The following is a 26,103-nucleotide window of genomic DNA, read 5'->3' on the forward strand; positions in this document are numbered from 1 at the left end:
AGTTAAGCCGTTGTTACTGATGTTCTTTTCGTGAATAGTCAGTTTGGAAGATAAGTGGTCGCTTGAATTTTAAAGCTTAGTGACTGAAACATAAAGAAATTCATACATTTAAAACAAAGTAGAACATTGTCGGAGTAACCTTCCGTCCAGAATTTACTGACCGATAGTTGTGTCATTTTCATTAATAGGACTAATCTATCGCAAACACTCTAATCACGTTATAAAATTTCCCATTGATTAAATCAAATTGTTCATTTTTTGATCGTGTTTTGTTTTACGATACTCCATACCGCGAAATTTAAAAAATACAACCGTTTAAACAAGTAATACGCTGACGCTGAAGTTTAATTAACGTCAACAGACCTTAGGAATATATATTTTAAATATAAAAAGGAAAAAGAAGTTAAGGATATTTTCAAAGTTTTATACTTTACCAGATGATTATAATGTCTTAAATTCGTTTGATTTAGAGAATTTAAAGATTTTCCTTCAGTACACCCGAGCGCAGTAGGCTGATTTCCAACTAATCGCTAAAAAAAACCTATCTCTTATAAGTAACACTGTGTTTTTTTTCCGTTTCTTATGTGCCTTAAAGTAAATCATCCTAAGTATCTTGTTACAGAAGATTACATATAGTTACAATATTTTACCGTTGTAAAAATTGGTAGTTAAACTAATCCTAAAGGGTAACTTGTAATGGTGGTTGGGGAACATGCAAGACTCTTAAATGTATACATATATTTTCATAGTTCTCTAAAAGATAATAGAGGATGATGGACACCATCATTTTTACCAAAATAGTCAGTTATTTATAATGATAAGACAGATGATTAATGATTATTGTTTCCAAGACAATTTATCATTTTTCTTTAAGGTTTGAGTTGATTTTTATGTTCTTCATTAACTTATTTTTAGGATTGGAAACGAACAGAGCTCACTGATGTTCGCCTTTCTCTTTTTTCTCCAGATTCTGCTGAGATATCATCACGCATGCTGTCTTGGCATGATTGATTTGGGCGTACACGGTTTGGGACTGTTCTTTGACGAGCTTTGCGCTACTTTCTCGGGAATGGACCATATCTGCGTACACAAGACCACGGTATGGAGAGGGCTTCTAGATCATAAAAGTGAATGATATCGTATGGGAAATTCGTAAAACCAGTGACACCGAATAACATTAGCAACATAGTAGCTAATGAGGAAAAAATGACACGAATATGATAAGCTGACAAGATTAGTGTTGTCTTTTTGCTTTGATTTGTTTTTGGTTTATTTTTGTTCGTTTGTCTGTTAGTTTTGATATACCTGTGCAGTTTTTAGAAGAACCTTTAGATACTTAAAATCAAGTCCATCTGCCTATTTCAGCTGCACGTTTCATTGTCATCGGTTTATATTTTGAATCGAAGAGATGAATGGGTCAATATTTTTTCCTTAGATTCAACAGCATTGAAGGCAAAACAGGTCTTCATTAAAAAAAAAAAAAAAAAAAAAAAAAAAAAAAATTGTTCTTGTTCGGATTTGTGAAATGTATTACCTGTGGCGGTTTCTTCTTCCTTTTTGTCTTGTGAACAGCTGCGTACAAATATTCAATGTTCCCGCCAGCCTGTGGTGTTTTGCTCTCTGCAGCCTTTGCGTTGTTTCCAAGCCATGAATCAGTTGGATGCGACGAACGATCAACACAGTCGACGTAGGAGCCCCAGTTCACAAGTGACCCTCTTGTTCCTTCTTGAGGGCGGTCTGATGGTGTTTTGAGAGTGTTTGCTTTAGAACTGGCTCTGTCCTTTTGTTCTTTTTGAACAACAGCGTAAACATGATCCTTGTTTTCTTCTTTATTGTCGCACAAAGTATGTGGCTGCTGTATTCCTTTTTCACCACTCACCAACACTGTGTTTTCCCGTGCTCTTTCTTGAATATCTGAATATCCCTCTCTTACTGACCTTGACTTTCGATTAGTCTCATCTATATTATCCCACTCGCACTCCTTTTTGCAGTCGCCTACTGTCTCGTAGGTGGCCGGCACAGATTCCGTTTGTGAAAGGGTTAAGTGTACAGTAAGCTCGGCAGAGCTCTGCATTTGTTGAATAAGCACAGGATCGATCGATTGCAGTTCGGAACTCAGGGGTACCTCATAGGTGCAATTGACCCGATCGTGAGCGTGATCTGAAGGTGATCTGTATGGCAAAATTATATTCTCTCTCACTTAGCGGGACTGGAATATATTAGGATATATTCAAAAAGCTCACATTTTGCACTTTTGTTTTAGGGTAGCGTGGTATTCTGCCCTCGAACGTAGATTTTAATAGAAAAGTAACACTGTTTAGGATGTAAGTCACATATATACTTAAAAGCAAATATGATGCACCAAATAAAAATAAAACTCAAATTTTTCATCGAGGAAAGGTTATAACGGTTCGTCAGAAATGAGGTCTAGATGGGGAAACAATCTATTGTCTAGACAATAAGAATAATTCTTATTGTCATTTGATATGTACCAAAAAAAAGCCTGGTGGGTACATTTGAACAGTTTTTGCTCTGTGTCATTTTAATATTAATTTTTATAATCCAAATTACCTTAAACTCAAAGCTAAATCGGAAATGCTCTCTCGTCATTGAAAATTATTCTCGTGGACACTAAGTTTCCCGGAAAATTTATTTAAAAACTCTATGGCTTTCTATGTTGAAAATCTGGAAAAAAATTTTGATGAGTTCATTAAAAAAAAAAAAAATTCAGTTAACGGAATTCTAAAGATTAGTGTATACTACTGTATACTACTTGCCGTATTGTTGTTTTCATGATAAAACACATCAGCATCGTCGTTGCCGATCGAAAAAAAAAGGGAAGAAAAAACATGTTATTAGAACGCGAAGATAGGATATAAACAACCCTCCGATGTGCACTCTCCAGACCCCTCCCCTCAAAATTAATTATAACAAGGAGGGGACAGGAACTTATTTCCAGTTGGGAGTAAAGTATTTTGTTCCCCCCTTGATACTTTTATCACGATCTCAGGAAGAGTTTGCCAAATATGTTGATTATTTATTCAATTTTTTACCATTTTCACTAAAATTGATTAGAAAACCGGAGGTTTTCAAAGAGCTTGGTTATTCCCTGCATGCACACAGGCAATCAAAAACTTGAAAAAATTTGGGAAACTCCTCTACGTTTTCGGTCTTCAAAACAGCCAAAAGCACCTTAAAATGCTTGTGGAAGAATCCGCCTTAAACACAAAGGATCAAGATACAGTAAAAGTAACATTTGAAGAAAACTGGAAAAAGACCATCTAATGTAATGATGTAGTCTCAGAGAGGAGGGGCTATTAAGCCAATTTTTTTTGGTCCCACAAACCTGAGAAAATGCGAGACAACGGCACATTCTGTTTTTCCATTTTCGAAAACTGAAATTTTAAAAGGGGGGTGGGGTATAAGGGTATAAATAATGAACGAGTGTAATAAGGATGCATTCCGTCATAAAAAAGGAAGTCATTTGATGGAAGAACTAGCTTTGTAAAGAACCATAAGGCTTCACATCACCTCAGAAGTATACTGTACCAGGCAAGGGAATGACTTCCACTTCGTGCTTCATTATTTCGAATATCGTATCATTATATTAAAAAAAAAAAAAAAAAGAAAGAAAAAAAAAAAAAGAAAAAACCTAAATGATGCAAGAAACTTGCCTTGGTTCTTATGACTTTGGCGTCGCCGGTAAAACAATATTCCGAATACGACTGCAATGACCACGATAAAAATGACCAGAAGCACTATGACGGTCAACACCAAGTTTAACTCGCCAGTTGAAACGTTTTGCGATGACGATTCACTAAAGGTATTCTCAAACGTAGTCCCTGAACAAGAAAAACAATATTGATCTTATTGGTTTTCTGAAAAACGAAAGCTGATTGAACTGAAAACGAAAAAAGGATAGATTAAGTTAAGTTAATAACCTAGCGAAATAGAATGTTGCTTTTCACAAACTGTGATCGATCATTGGAATATTAAAGGTTCAAATTTTCTATAAACTCACGAGTTACATTTCTACTCTTCTCTGCTCGAAACATTTTTATTAAGATCTTCAGCTTTGTTACTCTCGTCATTTTCTAAAATCGATCTCCTCTGTTTCCCTGGTCAACTCGTGGAATAAGTTATTAGACTGAGCATAGGGGTACATTTTATACTGTCATACTAAAATTTATTGCCGGTTTATAACAAAGGTTTGGGAAATACGGAGATGTCATTCATGATAACATTATTTTGGTGTTATGTAAAGTGAGCAATGTAAGATTTTACTCCCCAGAAGTGAATGCTGTAAATTGGTACATTCGAAATGAGGAAATAAAACTCTATGGCAATCAAATATAAAATTATGAATAAAAAGAACTAGAAGCGTAAAGAAATTGATATAGTTACATTGTAGCTCGTGTTGGGAGATTAAATGTGGGTCGGTTTTGCGGTGTAAAAAATGTTGCATTTGTTTGTTGGGTGTAGAGTTTTTCCACCTTTGTTCTCGATTCTCTAAAACGAGTAGTTTCCGGTGTTTGTGGCCTCCGAGTTGACCCTGACGCAAAGCAACAGATAAAAATAACTATAGAAATCGTTACATTCAGCAATACCTAAGAACCTGTCAAATACCTCAATTTATTTTACTTACATGCTCACAAAACATCAAAAAATTGAACCCTAATTGTTTGATTTCACCTTTCTTAACTTAACACTTTGGCAATCTAGTTAATTTCCAAGTAGAAGCATACACACGTTTGTAATATAGACGCAGACGACATTGATATAGTTACATTGTACCTTGTGTTGAGAGATTGAATATGGGTCGGTTTTGCAGTGTTGAAGGTCTTGCATTTGATGGTTGTGTTTCGAGTTTTGCCTTCTTTGTTGTTGATTCTTTAAAACGAGTAGTCTCCAGTGTTTTTGGCCTCCGAGTTGACCCTGACGCAAAGCAATAGAGAAAATTAAACGTAGAAATCATTACATTCAGAACTACCCACGAACCTATTAAATACCTCAGTTTATTTCATTTCTATAATTAAAAAAATACTTATAAATCGAAACCTAATTGTCTTATCTCATCTTTTTTTACCTAACACTGTACGAATTGACTCTCCTTACGATGCCGTTTCTTTCAAGGTGGTATACACAAAAATGATCTTAGACTCTGTTACTTATTGGAATGGATTTTCAGGTGATGAGTGAAACCTTTTTATGATTATGTTATTCAGTAGTATTAAACCCACCTCTACGCCAGACGTGAAAGTTACATAGCCCTAAAAAGTGAATTATTTTCATTCTTTAGAGTCGCTGCATATTTTCACTACTAGAATTCCAGTATAGTCGATTACGTCAAAGCGGCTATACGCGCGTCGCTGTTTGATTGATTATTCGCCCCTAAAACTCTCTGCTAAAGAAAGAAACGAAATCATTTTCAAGTTTCTAATAACGAGCCCTTTCATCATTCCAAAGATTGTTAACTGATGCTAATAGGTACTTAACCAGGCACAAAAAGGCTTAAAGAACGTTACTTCTTACACGAAGAAAGTCATTCGATCTATTTTTTTGGTTTTGGTCTCTTTGGATTACCTGACGCTTATGTAGCCCGTGCTTTAGAGAAAGAAAAGGCAACTCTGCCTTCTTTGCTACTCAACTCCGCCAGGAGATTCTCAATAGAAATTGGGATGTGGTTTGTCTATCAATGACAGAAAAAAAAATCCCGCATTTCCCCTCAGTCAGGACGATATATCTACTTGAATTTCTCTTTTTTATTAACAAATTTGAAAACGTTAAGCAAAAAGATTGCTTTGATAACGAGTCACTTGAGCTTTATCTCGAGGTTTCATTGACTAGTAGTTTTCTGGTTTGGGAATTTCACTTGCATTTGGGCATGACGTCATCAAGTGACTTGTACCGGAATACCTAAACATGCTTCATGATTCAGGAAAAGGATCGAAAACAATGTGGGGTAACAATCATCTCAGCATTACCAGCATTAGCTTATTGGAACAGTAAAGCGAGGTCCAAATGAGGTTCTTGGCTGAGGAAACGAGGTCGGCAAAAGTATTGATAAACCTGCGGCCATCAAATTCATATGGTGAAATTATGCATTTGTGGCTTTCATTTTTCTGCTCCTACTCCGATAAGCCGAGCCGTTATGACGGTGCATTTAATTATTCTGCTTGGGCTGCAATGAGATACAATTACGCGAGCGGTATCTTCACAACTCGAATGAGTTATAGCATGTTCAAATTATCAAAGTTAGAACGTATTTAGAATGGCTTAGTCGTATCATAGCGCTGTGTATTTACAATCCTTCTGTAAACTTTGTGGACGTTTCTACCCACCTTCTCTAACGGTACATTCAACAGACTTCTCACATATATACCCTGCTAGTGCCAATCCAACGTCACATCGTATATTATTATACCGCCCAGGGCCTCCGTATGTCTTGTACATTTGTACGCAATTTTCTGGCTTTGAGCGGTTGTCTGGTTCATTTGGTGCCCAAGGCCACGCTCCCTTGATTGTCGCATTTACCGTGCTATTATCACTTATCCATCTCCACTCTCCGGACGATATATCTTTCTTAAGCCCGATAGAGTATTCCTTTGTTTCAAATTTCTGGATAGTTTGGCTTAAAAAGCTCCATTCCCCATAACTTTCGATGGAAACCAGATCATATCCAGTCTGCTTGCACAGATATCTGCTATTGGACCAGGAGTTCCAATTCTCCGAATTGTTCGGGTGGAATGTGTAACTAGAGCCATTGTACACATGTGTGCAATTACTGCTGTCGTCTGCATGTGGATAAGAAAGAAAAAATGCTTTACTTTTCCAAGCTTATTCTAGACAAAGTGCTAAGCAAAAAGAAGACACCTATATTTCTTCTAGCTTCTATAGCCTTTGGTTGTAATATCCGCCTTACATATTCATTTTTTCCCTTCTTGGCATCTATCATATTTGTGATAATTCTGTTACTTCGCGTCCGAAAGAAATGCGAAACCAAATGGTAAGCCATAGGCAAGAAAAGGAAAAGTTAGAGTGTATGAATGACATACGCTATTTATCCGAATCGTTCGACTTGTTTCCTTATATGTCAGCAAATTGTGGACCACTTTCCACATTTCTCTAAAATGGAGGCCTGGTCACTTAAAAGGAAAGGGGAATTAGATAAAAAATTAATTCAGAATTGAAACATGAAGCATGAAGCTTCAAACATACACATTGTCCTTACCCGTGACATGAAGCTCTTGATCGCGTGCATTTTTCGAATTAGAACAAGGATTATTGAAAATAAGCAAGGTTTTTTCATTCTAGAAGACAAATCTATTTCGTGGCATGCTCAAATATCACCGACAAACCTTTTAGTGACTCGTGTCATGATATGGACAAGGAGCGCTTCAGTAATACGCGTATGGCAGATATCTTCGTCTAAGTTGCGCTCAGACGCTATTTCCTTCTCAGAAAAGTAAGAAACATCTACGTGTATTTTGAGGTTAATTAAATATAGCGTAGCGCAAAATTCCTTTGACCAGGTAAATTTGTCACAGTCCACGCTTATCACCCGTTAAATCATACTCGCTTGGTGTAGTTCATTCGGCCAAAAGAGGTCGCCGGCGGAACACTAAGACACGATTCAACCTGCGTGTGTTTTGCTAATCATGCGTAGTTAAAAGATTGACGCCCGAGAGATGCATATCAATTGCTGACCGTCCTTCGTATGTCTTCGATGTAGGGCAAAATGAAACATAGAAGTAGACGCCCGTTAAAACTGCGCCGTAAGTAGACCAGAACGTCATCTGAACTGACGACAATGGCATAGTGATAAAAGTAGTAATGATGGTGACGATAATAATGACAATCATAATTAGAGTAATTAAAACATTGAAGACAATTATGGAGGGAGTCGCATGATAATCTCATATTGTGCAGGTTGATCGAGATGTTTGAACTCATAGTTTTTGATCAAAATTACAGCTGTTGTTGAGAAGTTAACTAATTTTATTTTAATATCTCTATTAAAGTTGCCTTTAACAAACTGCTGATTTAGATTTTCTGAAGGACTCTGGGTTCTCTTTGTGATATACCATGATGGTAAGGCTTTAACTATTCCCTCAAAAATGATACATTTTTCGGCTTTTGCGCTGGCTTTATAAGTGGCGGGGATTAGAGCAGTTTCCCGCAGGTTCCTCAAAGCTGATTTGTAGAGCATCGAGTTATGATAATCGACTCATATCCTTTTCAATTTTTTTTTTTCCCAACCCATACGCCGACCCTTCTTGCCGAATATATACAAACCTAGCGTACTTCCAACAAAGAAAGGCTTTACGATAGGTGAAGCGGACCGGAGTCCCGCAAGAAATATACATTTCAGTTAGTGCGCACGTTTTAGGGCCTTCCGTAAATATTCTGCGAGGATGAATTAAATGTATGATTAAATACCTAAGGATAAATGTGTTTACCATTGGTGGCATGGTTTTCAGTAGCATTAGTAACATCAAATGCAAACTGAAATATAGTGCAAATAGCGGTCTTCAAAATCTCCCTTAAATTCCAATTTAGCGCAGAAACTGTCGAAAATGTTCAGTGAAGTTGAAATCAAAATTGTTTGAGGTGTTTGAGGAACAGAGCTGACGGAAGCTGAGGGAAGCTGATTTGTAGAGCATCAAGTTATGATAATCGACTCATATCCTTTTCAAATTTTTCCCCAACCATCGGTCGACCCTGTTTGCTTTTCTTGCCGAGTGTCTACAAACCGGACTTTCTTGCAAAGGGAAGCGTTGGGTCAGTCGTAGCGGAATCCCCGCAAGAAAGACACATTTGTAGTGTACACGTTTGATTGTCTTTAGTTTATATTTTACGAAGATGAATTAAAAGTATAATTATGTAATACTTAAGGATGAATGTGCTTACCATCGGTGACTTGGTCTTCAGTAGCATTGGCAACGCCAAATGCAAACAGTAAAAAAGTACAGGTAGCGTTCCTCATAATATCCTGTAGACTCCAATTTAGCGCAAATACTGTCGAAATGTTCAGTGAGGTTGAAATCGAAATTTAATTTAAATTTAAACACCTTAAGTAAACTTAAGGTGTTTAAGGAACAGAGCTGACGGAAGGCTTGCCTTTGCTTGTTTGTTTGTTTGTTTTTTTTCGATGTGGCAATACTTCCTAAATCTATTTTTAAGTACTATACGCTTTGTTTTGTAAAAATAGATACACTGGCATGAAACGTAGGGGCGGAGGAGTTGGCCCTACATCCAGGATAATTTACCGTACAAAGCGTCATTAATCCCACTTTATCTAATTTCATTTTGTTTAGTAATCCTTGAGCTGTCAGTATACACACGATAATGATGTGGTTCAGAATTCACTAAACTCACACCAGATACTACTGGGCTACAGCAATATTCTAAAAACTGAAAAAAAAAAAAAAAAAGCCCATGTCACTCGAGTGATTTGTTCTGTACTGTTGCATAACGTAACGATGTTTCTACCATGGTGTCAAGCTCCTTGAGAAGACAAAAGGAAAAAATTCAGATTATCGATAAATAACATATTTATTAGCTAAAGGAAGCTACAGAGTGTACAATGAATATAATGCATCTCTATGCTGACATGTACTGCATCATAAGTTACCAATAGGAGAAGGATGTGTATTATATGGACGTGTGCTGTTGTTCCAATAGAATTAGAACAACAGCACACAGGACAGCGCTTCATCGAATTTGGGTGATTAACGCGAGTTTTTAGGGCTGTTATCGATCTAGATTCATTGAACAATTCCCGGTAACCAAACGGTTGAACATCAAGGCGATATGCAGATTTTGTGATATTTCACATTTTCCATGCAGGAAGTCTCAGACTGATGAAGAAGGCCGATACTTTTCCAATTCGATAATTTTGAAATATTTGCACATTGCTTAAATAAGACCAAATACAAATGCAAGTCCTAAACGTTTGAGTCATTAACTGATTGGTATTGCTTGAGACAATAATATTCGAACGAGTCAAGAGAAATTTAAACCTACGTGCATGTGGACATGTATATGAAAGTGATTGCGGTCACTGCGTCTGTAACTTGGGCTCACGCCTGACTATCGCTTCAGCGATGATAACGCTTGAACAAAAAAAAAACAACAAAAAAAGTAACTAAATAAATCGATGCGTAATCTGATTTTAATGAATTAAAGCTTTCATTCGAGTAAGATACTTACATATAAGCCAGATTAAGGAGCTTGGGGCCTTTTTCGGTTGACTTAAATTCAGACTTCATGAATTCCAATCAATCTTAATAAAGTCACGCAATCCATATATTTATTCAACTGCATAAAAATCTATTTTATGTATTTTTCATGAAATTTTCCGGAAATATTTGGTCATTGACTTTATTTCTCGAAAGACTGTAGAATGTAGCGTTCGAAATTCTTCTTAAGATTCAGCACTGAGTCAACCAGCTGATTAAGATCCCCAGCCAGCCATCAAAATAAACAAAGTGTGATTTGGCAATTTAATTTCGCGTCTTACAGAAAAGCTTTTAATTTTACGAGGCATACAGTAGAACGAGGCAAGTGATCGGATGATCCTATCGGACTCCGGAAAAATTTGGTCAAATGAACGCGATCTCGACCTAATTCCGGATCAAATCTCGCGAATTATCTTTTCTCACTAAATTATTTAGCCCACGTGATACGATGGCTCATTTCCTTATGTTGAGGGTCTGATCATGTCTGTCTACCTACGTCTTCGCAGGATTTCTAAATTGCTGTGTCACATTTTGAACTGATTTAGGAAGTGCTTTGAAAAGGCTCCACCTAACTCTGACGTACTAAATTTTCTATTTTCCGATCAATCGTCCTAATTGTTCGTAATCCTGCCCGTTGCTGACGAAAACTTGTGAAAATGTGGTTTATTTTTTTTTGCTTTTTTTGTTTTTTATTTGAGAAAACAGTTAAATTAGCCACGAACTGGAAACAGGGAATTAGGTGACGACGTCAAGCAACAGGGGAAGAGGGTGTGTATGAAGGCCGAAAACAATGTAGGATGTTGTTTATTTGTTACAAGAAACAATTCGGCCGAGCCACAAAGAACTTGCTAAACGAGCTGGACCATGGTGATTTTACACGGCTCGTATATTTCCATTCACATTTTTTTTAACATGTTCGTAATAGACGAATAACATTTTTTTTTCCTATGATCCCATAATCAAATGTGAAATTTCCCATGACCAAGAATCTCTGATAATTGGTTCAGGCTTATCCATCGATAAACCATTGATGATCGATTACAGTTGCTACTTTAACATCGTAGGAAGAGTTGGACCGATTCTTTTTAACACTAGAACTCGATACACTGTCGCTATCTCATTAACTTCGCGAGAGAGGCCGGAATCGATAATACAGTGTATGATGCAACTGGAAGTTTGTGGTTATGACTACCTAATTAACAAATGAACTCCGCGTTACCGTACGTCTGTTTAGGAATAGATCACATATGACGACAAAGTGTGGTAAAAACAAAAGAGTGGATCACGATGCACAGCCGAGTAGACATAACAGTCAAACGTTTGTGCATGTGTGAAACTTGTGGTGATTAGGAGGCGTGCTTTCAGGCTGTCAAATATAAATAGCCTCGCACGAGTTATACTACACCTACCTGGAGTCATACTTTGTTTTGTTTTGTTTGATTTTTTTAATATAGGCGTTTTCAAAAGTTTAGAGTTTTCACTTGTGTGCTTTTTACGGCTAATGGTTAATTTCCTTCCTTTCATAAAAATAAAACGGAAAAAAAAATTTACGGTTAAGGTTCTTTCATCGACTAACGTTTAGGATTCGCAAATTTTTGTGCTTGACAGCTATATTTTTAGGCGGTTAGAATATTTCCATGAACGTGCAATATTCTTTCGCCCATTTTGCAGGACAGCAGTTTTCTTTTTAAGTTGTCCTTTGGAATTTTTAGGGGTATTTTGCGCTTGGCCGGCGAAATTTGATTCCCTTACACGTACCAGACGTTTGATTGCTGTGTTAGTCAAGCCGGTGTTACTGATTTCCTTTACTTGAATAGTCAGTTTGGAAGATAACTGATCACTTGTATTTCAAAGCTTAGAGACTGAAACATAATTTAATTCATACATATAAAACAAATAAACATTGCTGGAGTACCCTTCCGTTCAGAATTTACTGGCAGACAGTTGTGTCATTTTCATTAGTAGGACCAATATGCATCGCAAATACTCTAATCGAGTTAGTAGATATTTCCCATTGATTAAATCAAATTGTTCATTTATTTATTGTGTTTTGTTTTATGATGCACCATATAATGATGTCTGAAAATACAAATGTTTAAACGAGTACTACAATTTGACATATTTAAAGCTGTAGTTTAATTCAAATTCATTAGACCTTGAGAATTTAGAACTTAATTATAAAAGCGAAAAGAAATTAAGGATATTTCAAAGTTTTATACTTTACCAAACGATTATAGTCTCTTGAATTCATTCGATTGTTTGACTTTACAAAGCTTCCCTGTTACACCGAACTTAACACCAAGTTCAAAGTACTTTGAACTTTTGAAAGGTTTTCCTTCAGTACGCCCTGGCGCAGTGCGCTGGTTTCCAACTAATCGCTGTACAAACTTATCCCTTGTGAGAAACATTGTCTTTTTTTTCGTTATTCCATGTACCTTAATTTAAAGTGATTCATCCAAAGTATTCTAATACACAACATTTCATATTGTTACAATCATCACGATACCAACCATTTAATTTATTTCTACTAAAAAAGGCCGTTATTTGTAATGACAGAACGAATGATTACTGATAACTGTTTCGCCGAAAATTTGTACCATGTTTTGAACTTTCGCTTTATGGCATGTGAATATGTTTGCACATTGTCAGTGCCATACACAAACTGTAAGATGACTCATCTCGTCAATTATTTTTTGATCCACTTTGCGCGTGATACTTAATCTTCACTTGAATAACTTTTAATCTTCTCGTTGGAGAGTGAACGATTGCAGCTGACGAACTTAACCAATGTTGGCTAGGTTTCCATCATGACTTAACCACTTCACGTAGATTAATTAATTGACAAGCAGTGTTACTTAACATTATCCCTTTACAGTAACCAAACGAAGCAGAGCAAGGAGCAAGCTTTATTTATTTATTTGTTTATTTATTTATTAATTTTTTTTTTTCATATATTACATCCTACCTTTCATAATTGTTGACGTATTCCCCTTGCCCGTCCCAACATACAATTTTCTACTACTGTCTGAACCGATTTTTAAAGCTCTGGGTTTGTATTTGATTTTAAAGTATCTCTCTTATGACATTTCTCTTAGCTTAATAAAAACAAAATAGTAACGTAATGTAATAACCAAATAACAAAATAACAACGTAATGTAATAACCAAATAACAAAATAACAACGTAATGTCTGGGCGTCTTCTAAATGATCTAACAGAGCAGAACTCAGTGTATCGAGAAAGACAAAAGATGAGAAGCTAAAATAAAAACATAAGCCTTAAACCTTTGAGTTATTAACTGTCTGGTACTCCTTGAAACAACATATATGTAAATATATCTATATATCTATATCTATCTATATATATATATATATATATATATATATATATATATATATATATATTTATATATATATATATATTTATATATATATGGAGTAGAGTCTACCTTGGCATAAAGTGCTCAATGCTGTGGTAGCAGAGCTGAGTATATATAAGTGAATGAATTAAAGAGGACGCATCGATTCTCTGTTACTCTGAGTTTCGCGCCTAAGCGCTCGTCAGACAAAACTTTTCCTACTATACTATATAAGCGGAGTTTTCCTTTCCCTTTTTTGTTCTCTTTTAAAGGAGGTATCAGTGAGATGATGGTTTTTCGACTAACATTTTAAAAAAATTTGGCCATTTTACGACTAATGGTTAACTTACTTCCTTATGATAAGATGAAAAAATTTTTACGGTGAAGGTTCTTTTATCGACCAACGTTTAAAATTTGCCAAGTTTTGTACTTAACGACTATATTTTAGGTGGTTAAAAGATTTTTTTAAGTTTTCCCTCGAAATTGTGAGCGGGAAATTGGCGCACGGCCGGCGAAAATTGATCCCCTTACGCACGCCCAACGTTTGACTGCTGTGATAGTTAGGCCGTTGCTGCTGATGTCCTTTTCATGAATAGTCAGTTTGGAAGATAAGTGGTCACTTGAATTTCAAAGCTTAGTGACCGAAACATAATATAATTCATACGCATAAAACAAAATAAAACATTGTCGGAGTACCCTTCCTTACAGACCTTAGGAATGTATGACTTAAATATTAAAAGACTAACGAAGTTAAGGATATTTTCAAAGTTTTATACTTTACCAGATGATTATAATGTCTTAAATTCGCTTGATTTAAAGAATTTAAAGATAGCGGTTTTCCTTCAGTACGCCCGAGCGCAGTACGCTGATTTCCAACTAATCGCTAACAAAACATATCTCTTGTAAGCAACACTGTATTTTTTCCCGTTTCTTATTTGCCTTAAAGTAAATCATCCTAAGTATTCTGTTACAGAAAATTACATATTGTTACAGTAATTTCCTTGTAAAATTTGGTAGTTAAACTAATCCTAAAGGGTAACTTGTAATGGTCGTTGGGAAACATGTAAGACACTTTCCTGTATACATATACTTTCATAGTACATATACTTTCATAGTTTTCTAACAGATAATAGAGGATGATGGACACCATCACTTTTTCCAAAATAGTCAGTTACTTATAATGACAAGAAAATTGATTAATGATAATTGTTTCCACAACAATTTTATCATTTTCCTTTAAGGTTTGAGTTGATTTGTATGTTCTTCACGAAATTATTTTTAGGATTGGAAACAAACAGAGTTCACTGATGTTCGCCTTTCTCTTTTTCCTCCAGATTGTGCTGCGATATCATCACGCATGCTGTCTTGGCATGATCGATTTGGGCGTACTCTGTTTGGGACTGTTCTTTGACAAGCTTTGCGCTACTTTCTCGGGAATGGACCAGATCTGCGTACACAAGACCACGGTATGGAAGGGGCTTCTAGATCATAAAAAGTGAATGATATCGTTTAGGTAAGTCGTGAAACCAGCGACACCGAATAACATTAGCAACATAGTAGCTAACGAGGAAAAAAAACGACACGAATATGATAAGCTGACAAGATCAGTGTTGTCTTTTTGCTTTGATTTGTTTTCAATTTTTTAGTTTTGTTTTTTATCGCGCAAAGTACGTGGCTACTGTATTCCTTTGTCACCACTCACCAACATTGTGTTTTCAGGTGTTCTTTCTTGAATATATGAATATCCCTCGCTGTCTGACCTTGACTTTCGATTAATCTTATCTACGTCATCATACTCGGACTCTTTTACGCAGTCGCTCAATATCTCATGGGTGGCCGGCCCAGATCCCGTCTGTGAAAGGGTTACGTGTACAGTAAGCTCGGCAGAGCTCTGCATTTGTTGAATAAGCACAGGATCGATCGATTGCAGTTCGGAACTCTGGGGCACCTTATAGGTGCAAGTGAGCCGATGGTGAAGGTGATCTGAAGGTGATCTGTAAGGCAAAATGATATTCTCTCTGACTTGGCGGGGTTGGAATATATTAGGATATATTCATAAAGCTCACATTTTGCACTTTTGTTTTAGGGTAGCGTGGTATTCTGCCCTCGAACGTAGATTTAAAGAGAAAAGTAGCATACTGTTTAGGATGTAAGTCACATATATACTTAAAAGCAAATATGATGCACCAAATAAGAAAACACTCAAATTTTCCATAGAGGAAAGGTTATAATGGCTCGTCAGAAATGAGGTTTAAAAAAATCCATTGTCTATACAATAAGAATAATTTTTATTATCATTTGATATGTACCAAAAAAAAGCCTGGTGGGTACATTTGAACTTTTTTCGCTCTGTGACATTTTAATACTAATTTTTATAATCCAAAGCACCTTAAACTCAAAGCTAAATCGGAAATGCTCTCTCGTCATTTAAAATTCTTTTCGTGGACACTAAGTTTCCCAGAGAATTTATTTAAAAACTCTATGGCTTTTTATGTTCAAAATCTGGAAAAAAAATTTGATGATTTGATGAGTTCAATTAAAAAAGAAAAAAATTCAGTTAACGGAGTTCTAAAGATTAGCATATACTACTGTATACTACTTGCCGTATGGTTGTTTTCATAATAAAACACATCAGCATCGTCGTTGCCGATGGAAAAAAAAGGGACGCAAGTACGTGTTAATAGAAAACGAAGATAAGATGTAAACAAACCTCCGATGTGCAATCTACAGACCCATTCCCTCCAAAATAATTATAACAAGGAGGAGACAGGGTCTTATCTCCAGTTGGGAGTAAGGTGTTTTGTTCTCCCTTAGATACTTTCATTACTTTCTCAGGAAGAGTTTGCTAAATATGTTAATTACTTATTAAAAATTTTACCATATTCACTAAAATTGATTAGAACACCGGAGGTATTAAAAGAGCTCGGTTATTCCCCGCGTGCACACAGGGAATCAAAAACTTGAAAAACTTTGGGAAACTCTTTTTCATTTTCGGTCTTCAAAAAAGCCAAAAGCACCATAAAATGCTTGTCGAAGAATTCGCCTTAAACACAAAGGATCAAGGCACAGTAAAAGTAACATTTGAAGAAAACTGGAAAAAGACCATCAAATGTAGTCTTAGAGAGGAGTGGCTATTAAGCCAAATTTTTTGGTCCCACAAACCTGAGAAAATGCGAGACAACGGCACATTCTATTTTTCCATTTATGAAAACTGAAATCTGAAGGGGGGGGGGATGAGGTATAAGGGTATAAATAATGAACACGTGTAATAAGGATGCATTCCGTCATAAAAAAGGAAGCCACTTTATGAAGAAGTGGTAGAGCTAGCCTTGAAAAGAATCTTACGAGCTAAAGTCAGCATGCATCAAACAAACAGCGGCAAGTCACCCAAATTTGTTTTCCCTCCTACTTTCATATTTTGTAGCCCAATATGTTCTAATAATTTTGGTGTATTTTTTTGTAAAAGTTTGTTTTAGTTTTCGAGAAATGATTTTTTTCGTTCGACCGCTCAAATATGCAAATTTTCACGGTGAATATTGCCGGAGTTGTGTGACCTCATCTAACGAATCTACTAGACCTACCGTATTTCATGTGACAATAATTCTTTGTTTTATTATCTAAACTTAATCCCCTGCCGTTATTGAAGCTGACAAAGGAATATTTATTTTTGGGTGAATAATTTTGTCCGGCATACTTTTCCTATGTCGAAAAGTAGCATCAAAACAAAGACAGTTTTAACAATGACCGATATGACACAATCTACTGAGCTTCGAGCTTTTTAAAGACAAAAGATGATTATAAGGTTACTGTAAAAATTTATTTGTGTATTTGTGTTGTTCTATCTTGAGACGAACTCAAAGTCCGGCAAAATTTACTTGATAGCGACTATGAAATACACATGGTGCGCCTACTTGTCGCCACCGTTAACTGGCATAAATCACTACTATTTGCAAAAGAATCTTACATAACACTCTTACCTTGTTTACTTAAGATTTTATTAGCTGTTTCGATGATCACGTTAATTACTCTTTACCACATTCTAGCCAGATTTGAGTTCCAGTTTATATATCTTCTCTATCTTATTATATCAGTTGCGTGACAAGCGTGACACAGAAATTCAAAGATGAGTCAACCGCCGAAATACCAAGAGATGGGTTTTTTTTCCTCTTCGTGGTTCCAATAGCAAATGTAGGGTGCCAAAAGAAATGTCCGGCCATGGTAAAGGTAGGGTTAAGTCGATTCCAAAACCTGATAGGGGAATTGGCAAGCGTGTATCACAGATAGTACTCAAGATGTCTGGACATTTTAGTTTTCTGAATGCAGTAATTCCTAAAAGGTTTTTCTAGATGTCATGTTTTTTTTCCTCTTTGTGGTTCCAATTGCAGATGTAGGGTGCCAAAAGAAATGTTCGGCCATGGTAAAGGTAGGGTAAAGTCGATTCCAAAAGCTGATAGGGGAATTGGCAAGCGTGTATCACAGATAGTGCTTAAGATGTCTAGAAAATTCGTACAATCTGGCTTCGGTAAGTAGGCTACTTACCACCGTGAGCAAAATTACGCGTGACATCAGACTTAAGTTTCGATTGGGAATTGGTCAATAGGCTACCAAAAATTCAGACAGAGGCGGAGTTTTTTTAACTAATGTTTGAACACTTTGTTGGCTTTCTGCCGTCTGGGGGGAGGCGTAATTATGCACACGGTGGTAAAGGGCCCTTCTGCACTAGCAACTAGACGCTGACAAAACTTGTTTCTCTTCGTCAAAAATCACATCAGAATTTGTCCTTGCTAAATTTCAAGTGTGCTGCACGTATCGGCACCCCCGGGGTACCCCTTTACATAAGAGGGCAGGGGTGCGCGCCTGGAATTTCGAAAACGACCGCTATAGAATTATGAAAGGTACTTAAGTCTTATCCGTGTGGGAGTGGCAACAATTAACCTGTAAAAACAAGTCTTGATGTCCTTTTCTGTTTTTTTCAATGTTTCCCTCGCTCCTACAGAGGATTCATACAAATATAAGAGCCGTGTCGCGTTTACATTGCACAGGCAGAAAAGGTCGTCCAGAATGAGTGTTTTGTTCTGTAATGAAAACCCCAATAAACTCACTCAGAAATTACTCGTTTAGAATAAATTTTACGCTGGTTATTATGTGACAACCGATATGAACTCGTTCTCGTACAAAACTCATTCGGATATCATGTAAAAGGTCCTTAAAAGTTGTTATTCCCAGAGCATCGCCCTTTTCTCGCCTCTCTGAATACTAAAAATTTCTGTCGCGTTGAAGCAACAGCCCGCTTTTAACTGCTTCGCTGCCGCTGAAACAACGATTAGTGAAGGAAGCACGTATTTCAAAATTTCCAATTCAACGTAAACAAAAATCTTTATACATGGTAAATATTCACTTGTGTTGGTATCAAATTATTGCGTGACTAACTTGTGATATAAATGAGGGAGGGGGAAAACGCAACGCAAAACCTGGACTCCTGTCAAAAAGTAATACCCAGGCGTAATATAATAATCGAAAAGGCTAATAAAAATCATAAATAAACAAGGTAAGAGTGTTATGTTAGACTTTTTTACAAATTGTGGTGATTTATGCCAATTAACGCTGGCGACAAGTAGGCGTACCATGTGTATTTCATAGTCGCTATCAAGAAAATTTTGCCGGACTTTGAGTTCGTCCCAAGATAGAACAACACAAATACAAAAGGGAATTTTTACAGTAAATTTATAACCATCTTTTGTTCTTTTAAAAGCTCGAAGCTCAGTAGATTGTGTCATATCGGTCATTGTTAAAACTGTCTTTGTTTTGATGCTACTTTTCGACATAGGAAAAGTATGTCGGACAAAAATATTCACCCAAAAATAAATATTTCTTTGCCAGCTTCAATAACGGCAGGGGATTAAGTTTAGATGATAAAACAAAGAATTATGTTCACAGAAATACGGTAGGTCTAGTACATTCGTTAGATGAGGTCACACAACTCGGGTAATAATGACGATGAAATTTGCATATTTGATCGCTCGAACGAAAAAAGTCATTTCTCGAAAACTAAAATATATTTTCACAAAAAAACTACACCACAATTATGAGAACATATTGGGCTACAAGATATGAAAGTAGGAGAGAAAACGAATTTTGGACAACTTGCCACAATATTTCAAATTTGTTCGATGGATGCTGACATCCTCTCTTAAGGCTTCACATCACCTCAGAAGTGTACTATACCAGACAAGGGAATAACTTCCACTTCGTGCTTCAATATTTCGATCATCGTATCATTCTATTAAAAAAAAAAAAAAATTGACGCAAATGATGCGAGAAACTTGCCTTGGTTTTTATGACTTTGGTGTCGCCGATAAAATATTATTCCGAATACGAATGCAATTGCCACGATAAAAATGACCAGAAACACTATGACGATCAACACCAAATATAACTCGCCAGTTGAAACGCTTCGCGATGACGATTCACTAAAGGTATTCTCAAACGTAGTCCCTGAACAAGAAAAAAAGTATTAATCCCATTGGTTTTCTGAAAAACGAAGGCTGATTGAACCGAAAACGAAAAAAGGATAGATAAAGTTAAGTTCATAACCAAGCGAAATAGAATGTTGCTTTTCACAAACTGTGATAGATCGTTGGAATATTAAAGGTTCACATTTTCTATAAACTGACGAGTTACCTCTCTACTCCTCCCTGCTTGAAACATTTTTATTAAGATGTTCAGTTTTGTTACTCTCGTCATTGGCTAAAATCGATCTCCTCTTTCCCTGGTCAACTCGTGGAATTAGTTATTAGACTGAGCATAGGGTACGCCTCCTACTGTCATACAAAAATTTATTGCTGGTTTATAACAAAGGTTTTGGGAAATACGGTGATGTCATTCATTATAACATTATTTTGGTGTTATGTAAAGAGAACAATGTAAGATTTTACTCCCCAGAAGTGAATGCTGTAAATTGGTACATTCGAAATGAGGAAATGAAACTCTATGGCAATCAAATATAAAAATCTGTATAAAAACAAATAAAAGCGTAAACATGTTTACAATATAGACAGACGACGTCGATATAGTTACATTGTACCTTGTGTTGGGATATTAAATGTGGATCGATTTTGCAGTGTAAAAAATGTTGCATTTGGCGGTTGGGTGTAGAGTTTTTCCACCTTTGTTCTTGATTCTCTAAAACGAGTATTTTCCGGTGTTTGTGGCCTCCAAGTTGACCCTGACGCAAAACAACAGATAAAAATAACTATAGAAATCGTTAAATTCAGCAATACTTAAGAACCTGTCAAATACCTCAATTTATTTGGCTTATATGCTCACAAAACATCAAAGAAATCGAACCCTAATTGTCTGATTTCATCTTTCATAACTTAACATTTTGGCAATCTAGTTAAAATTTCAATGGATTAAGAAATGCATAAAAAGTAGAAGCATACACAAGTTTGTAATATAGAGGCAGACGACATTGATATAGTTATATTGCACCTTATGTTGAGAGATTGAATGTGGGTCGGTTTTAGTGTTTGTGGCCTTCGAGTCGACCCTGACACAAAGCAATAGGGAAAATTAAACGTAGAAATCATTACATTCAGAACTACCGACGAACCTATTAAATACCTCAGTTTATTTCATTTCTATGCTCAAAAAAAGCTATAAATCGAAACCTAATTGTCTTATCTCATCTTTTTTACCTAACACTGTACGAATTGACTCTCCTTATGACGCTGTTTTATTCAAGGTAGTATACTCGAAAATTATCTTAGACTCTGTTACTCACTGGAATGGATTTCCAGGTGACGAGTTAAACCTTTTTACGATTACATTATTCAGTAGTATTTAACCCACTTCTACGCCAGACGTAGAAGTTACACAGTCCTAAAAAGTGAATTCTTCCAGTATAGTCGATTAGGTCAAAGCGGCTATACGCGCGTCGCTGTTTGATTGATTATTCGCCCCTAGAACTCTCTGCTAAAGAAAGAAATGAAATCATTTTCAAGTTTCTAACAGCGAGTCCTTTTCATCATTCCAAATATTGTTAACTGATGCTGGTATGTACTTAGCCAGGCACGAAAAGGCTTAAAGAGTGTTACTTCTTACACGAAGAAAGTCATTCGTTGTATTTTTTGGGTTTTGGTGTCTTTGGATTACCTGACGCTTATGTAACCCGTGCTTTAGAGAAAGAAAAGGCAAATCTGCCTTCTTTGTTACTCAACACCGCCAGGAGATTCTTAATAGAAATTGAGATGTGGTTTGTCAATCAATGACAGAAAAAAAATCCCGCATTTCCTCTCAGTCAGGACGATATATCTACTTTAAAGTATCTTTTTTATCAAGAAATTTGAAAACGTCAAGCAAAAAGGTTGCTTTGATAACGAGTCACTTGAGCTTTATCTTGAGGTTTTATTGAATAGTAGTTCTCTGGTTTCGGAATTTCACATGACTTTGAGCATGACGTCATCAAGTGACTTGTACCGGAATACCTAAACATGCTTCATAATGAGGCTCTTGGCAGAGCAAACGGAGTCGGTAAAAGTGTTGATAAACTTGCAGCTATCAAATTCATAAGGTGAAATTATGCATTTGTGGCTTTCATTTTTCTGCTCCTACTCCGATATGCCGAGCCGCTATGACGGTGCATTTATTTATTCTGCTTGGGCTGCAATGAGGATGCAATTACGCGAGCGGTATCTTCCCAACTCGAATGAGGTATAGCATGTTCAAATTATCAAAGTTAGAACGTATTTAGAATAGCTTAATCGTATCATAGCGCTGTGTATTTACAATTGTCCTTCTGTAAGCTTTGTGGACATTTTTACCCCACCTTTTCTAGCGGTACATTCAACAGATTTCTCACATATATACCCTGCTAATGCCAATCCAACGTCACATCGTATATTATTATACCGACCAGAGCCTCCGTATGTCTTGTACATTTCTACGCATTTTTCTGGCTTTGAGCGGTCACCTGGTTCATTTGGTGCCCAAGGTCACACTCCCTTGATTGTCGCATTTACTGTGCTATTATCACTTATCCATCTCCACTCTCCGGACGATATATCTTTCATCAGCCCAATGAGGTATTCCTTTGTTTCAAATTTCTGGATAGTTTGGTTTAAAAAGCTCCATTCCCCATAACTTTCGATGGAAACCAGATCATATCCAGTCTGCTTGCACAGATATCTGCTATTGAACCAGGAGTTCCAATTCTCCGAATTGTTTGGGTGGAATGTGTAACTAGAGCCATTGTACACATGTGTGCAACTACTGCCGTCGTCTGCATGTGGATAAGAAGGAAAAAATGCCTTACCTTTCCAAGCTTATTCTAAACAAAGTGCTAAGCAAAAAGAAGACACCTACATTTCTTTTAGCTTTTATAGCCTTTGGTTGGAATATCCGCCTTACATATTCATTTTTTCCCTTCTTGGCATCTGTCATATTTGTGATAATTATGTTACTTCACGTCCGAAAGAAATGCGAAACCAAATGGTAAGCCATAGGCAAGAAAAGGAAAAGTTAAAGTGTATAAATAACATACGCCATTTATTCGAATCGTTCGACTTGTTTCCTTGTTGGTCAACAAATTGTGGACCACTTTCCACATTACTCTAAAATGGAGTATCCTGGTCAGTTAAAAGGAAAGGGGAATCAGATAAAAATTAATTAAGAATTGAAACATGAAACGTGAAGCTTCAACCATACACATTGTCCTTACCTATAAAGCTCTTGATCGCGTGCATGTTTCGAATTAGAACAAGGATTATTGAAAATAAGCAAGGTTTTTTCATTCTAGCAGACAAATCTATTTCGTGGCATGCTCAAATATCACCGACAAACCTTTTAGTGACTCGTGTCATGATATGGACAAGGAGCGCTTCAGTAATACGCGTATGGGAGATATCTTCGTCTAAGTTGCGCTCAGACGTTATTTCCTTCTCAGAAAAGTAAGAAACATCTACGTGTATTTTGAGGTTAATTAAACATAGCGTAACGCAAAATTTCTTTGACCAAGTAAATTTGTCACAGTCCACGCTTGTCACCCGTTAAATCATACTCGCTTGTTGTAGTTCATTCGGCCTTGCTAAATTCAGTCTGCACCTTAAAGAGAAATGTTAAAAGAGGTCGCCGGCAGAACACTCAGACGCGATTCAACCTGCGGGTGTTTTGCTAATCATGCGTAGTTAAAAGATTGACGCCTGAGAGATGCATATCAATTGTTGACCGTCCTTCGTATGTCTTCGATGTAGGACAAAAGGAAACATAGAAGTAGACGCCCGTTAAAACTGCGCCGTAAGTAGACCAGAACGTCATCTGAAATGACGACAATGGCATAGTGATAAAAGTAGTAATGATGATGACGATAATAATGACAATTATGATAAGAGTAATTAAAACATTGAAGACAATTATGGAGGGAGTCGCATGATTATCTCATATTGTGGAGGTTGATCGAGATGTTTGAACTCATCGTTTTTGATCAAAATTACAGCTGTTGTTGAGAAATTAACTGATTTTATTTTGATATCTCTATTAAAGTTGCCTTAAACAAACTGCTGATTTAGATTTTCTGAAAGACTCTGAGTTCTCTATGTGATATGTCCTGATTGTAAGGCTTTAACTTTTCTCTCAAAAATGATACATTTTTCGGATTTTGCGCTGGTTTTATAAGTGGCGAGGATTTAGAACGGTTTCCTGCAGGTTCCTCGAAGCTGATTTGTAGAGCATCGAGTTATGATAATCGACTCATACCCTTTTCAAATTTTTTTTTTCCCAAGCCATTCGTCGACCCTCATGAATATTCTACGAGGATGAATTTAAGGTATGATTAAATACCTAAGGATAAATGGTGGCATGGTCCTCAGTAGCATTAGTAACACCAAACGCAAACAGAAATATAGTGTAAATTCCAATTTAGCTCAGAAACTGTCGAAAATGTTTAGTGAGGTTGAAATCAAGATTTTGTGTGGTGTTTAAGGAACAAAGCTGACGGAAGCTGAGGGTAGCTGATTTGTATAGCATCAAGTTATGATAATCGACTCATATGCTTTCAAATTCTTTTCCCAACCCATTTGTCGATCCTCTTGCCAAATATATACAAACCTAGCGTACGTTTTAGGGCCTTCCGTAAATATTCTACGAGGATGAATTTAAGGTATGATTAAATACCTAAGGATAAATGGTGGCATGGTTTTCAGTAGCATTAGTAACATCAAATGCAAACTGAAATATCGTGCAAATAGCAGTCTTCAAAATATAGCGTAAATTCCAATTTAGCGCAGAAACTGTCGAAAATGTTTAGGGAACAGAGCTGACGGAAGCTGAGGGAAGCTGATTTGTAGAGCATCAAGTTATGATAATCGACTCATATCCTTTTCAAATTTTTCCCCAACCATCTGTCGACCCTGTTCGCTTTTCTTGCCAAGTGTATACAAACCAGACCTTCTTGCAAAGGGAAGCGTTGGGTCAGTCGTAGCGGAATCCCCGCAAGAAAGACACATTTGTAGTGTACACGTTTGATTGCCTACAGTTTATATTTCACGAAGATGAATTCAAAGTATGATTATTTAATACTTAAGGATGAATGTGCTTACCATTGGTGACTTGGTCTTCAGTAGCGTTGGCAACGCCAAATGCAAACAGTAAAAAAGTGCAAGTAGCGTTCCTCATAATATCCTGTAGACTCCAATTTAGCGCAAATACGGTCGAAATGTTCAGTGAGGTTGAAATCGAAATTTAATTTAAATTTAAACACTTTAAGTAAACTTAAGGTGTTTAAGGAACAGAGCTGATGGAAGGTTTTCCTTTGTTTGTTTCTTTTGTTTTTTGTTTTTTTTTCGATGTGGCAATACTTCCTAAATCTATTATTAAGTACTATACGCTTTATGTTGTCAAAATATATACACTGGCATGAAACGTAGGCGCAGAGGAGTTGTATTTGGCCCTACATCCAGCTGCAGGATAATTTACAGTACAACAAAAGCACGACTCAATCCTTTCGACTGACTATCAATCTGAGAGAGCAAGTTAAATTGTATTTGATTTCATTTTCCTCTCTCCTTTCTACCATTTATTTGAATAAAACACGTCACTAATCCCACTTTATCTAATTTCATTTTGTTTAATAATCCTTGAGCTGTCACACACGATAATGATGTGGTTCAGAATGCACTAAACTCACACCAGATACTACTGGGCTACAGCAATATTCTAAAAACTGAAAAAAACCAAGCCCATGTCACTCGAGTGATTTTTTTCTGTACTGTTGCATAAAGTAACGATGTTTCTACCATGGCGTCAAGCTTCTTGAGAAGAAAAAAGGAAAAAAGTCAGCTTATCGATAAATAACACATTTGTCAGCTAAAGGAAGCCACAGCGGTGTACAATGAATATAATGCATCTCTATGCTGACATGTACTACATCAAAATTTACCAATAGGAGAAGGATGTGTATTATATGGACGTGTGCTGTTGTTCCAATTCTAGCGCTTCACCGAATTTGGGTG

The 26,103-nt window shown here is 36.5% G+C and overlaps 1 protein-coding gene and 1 long non-coding RNA gene across 2 annotated transcripts; one reads left to right on the forward strand and one right to left on the reverse strand.

The window, feature by feature from the left end:
* Nucleotides 1-436: 436 nt before the first annotated feature.
* LOC113682420 (uncharacterized) lies at nucleotides 437-9,069 on the reverse strand. Its single transcript, XM_089192675.1, has 6 exons — nucleotides 8,911-9,069; nucleotides 6,342-6,794; nucleotides 4,795-4,935; nucleotides 3,675-3,842; nucleotides 1,535-2,160; nucleotides 437-1,114 (listed from the first exon to the last, which is right to left on the reverse strand). The coding sequence occupies exons 1-6, from the start codon at nucleotides 8,984-8,986 to the stop codon at nucleotides 935-937; spliced, it is 1,644 nt and encodes a 547-aa protein (XP_089048801.1). The 5' UTR covers nucleotides 8,987-9,069; the 3' UTR covers nucleotides 437-934.
* Nucleotides 965-2,399, forward strand: LOC149035120 (uncharacterized). Its single transcript, XR_016182611.1, has 2 exons — nucleotides 965-1,099; nucleotides 1,573-2,399. It is a non-coding gene; the product is annotated as an uncharacterized LOC149035120 (long non-coding RNA).
* Nucleotides 9,070-26,103: the final 17,034 nt, after the last annotated feature.

This window comes from Pocillopora damicornis, chromosome 13 (assembly GCF_964200805.1).
Source record: "Pocillopora damicornis chromosome 13, jaPocDami1.2, whole genome shotgun sequence".
In the NCBI taxonomy this organism is placed as follows: domain Eukaryota; kingdom Metazoa; phylum Cnidaria; class Anthozoa; order Scleractinia; family Pocilloporidae; genus Pocillopora; species Pocillopora damicornis.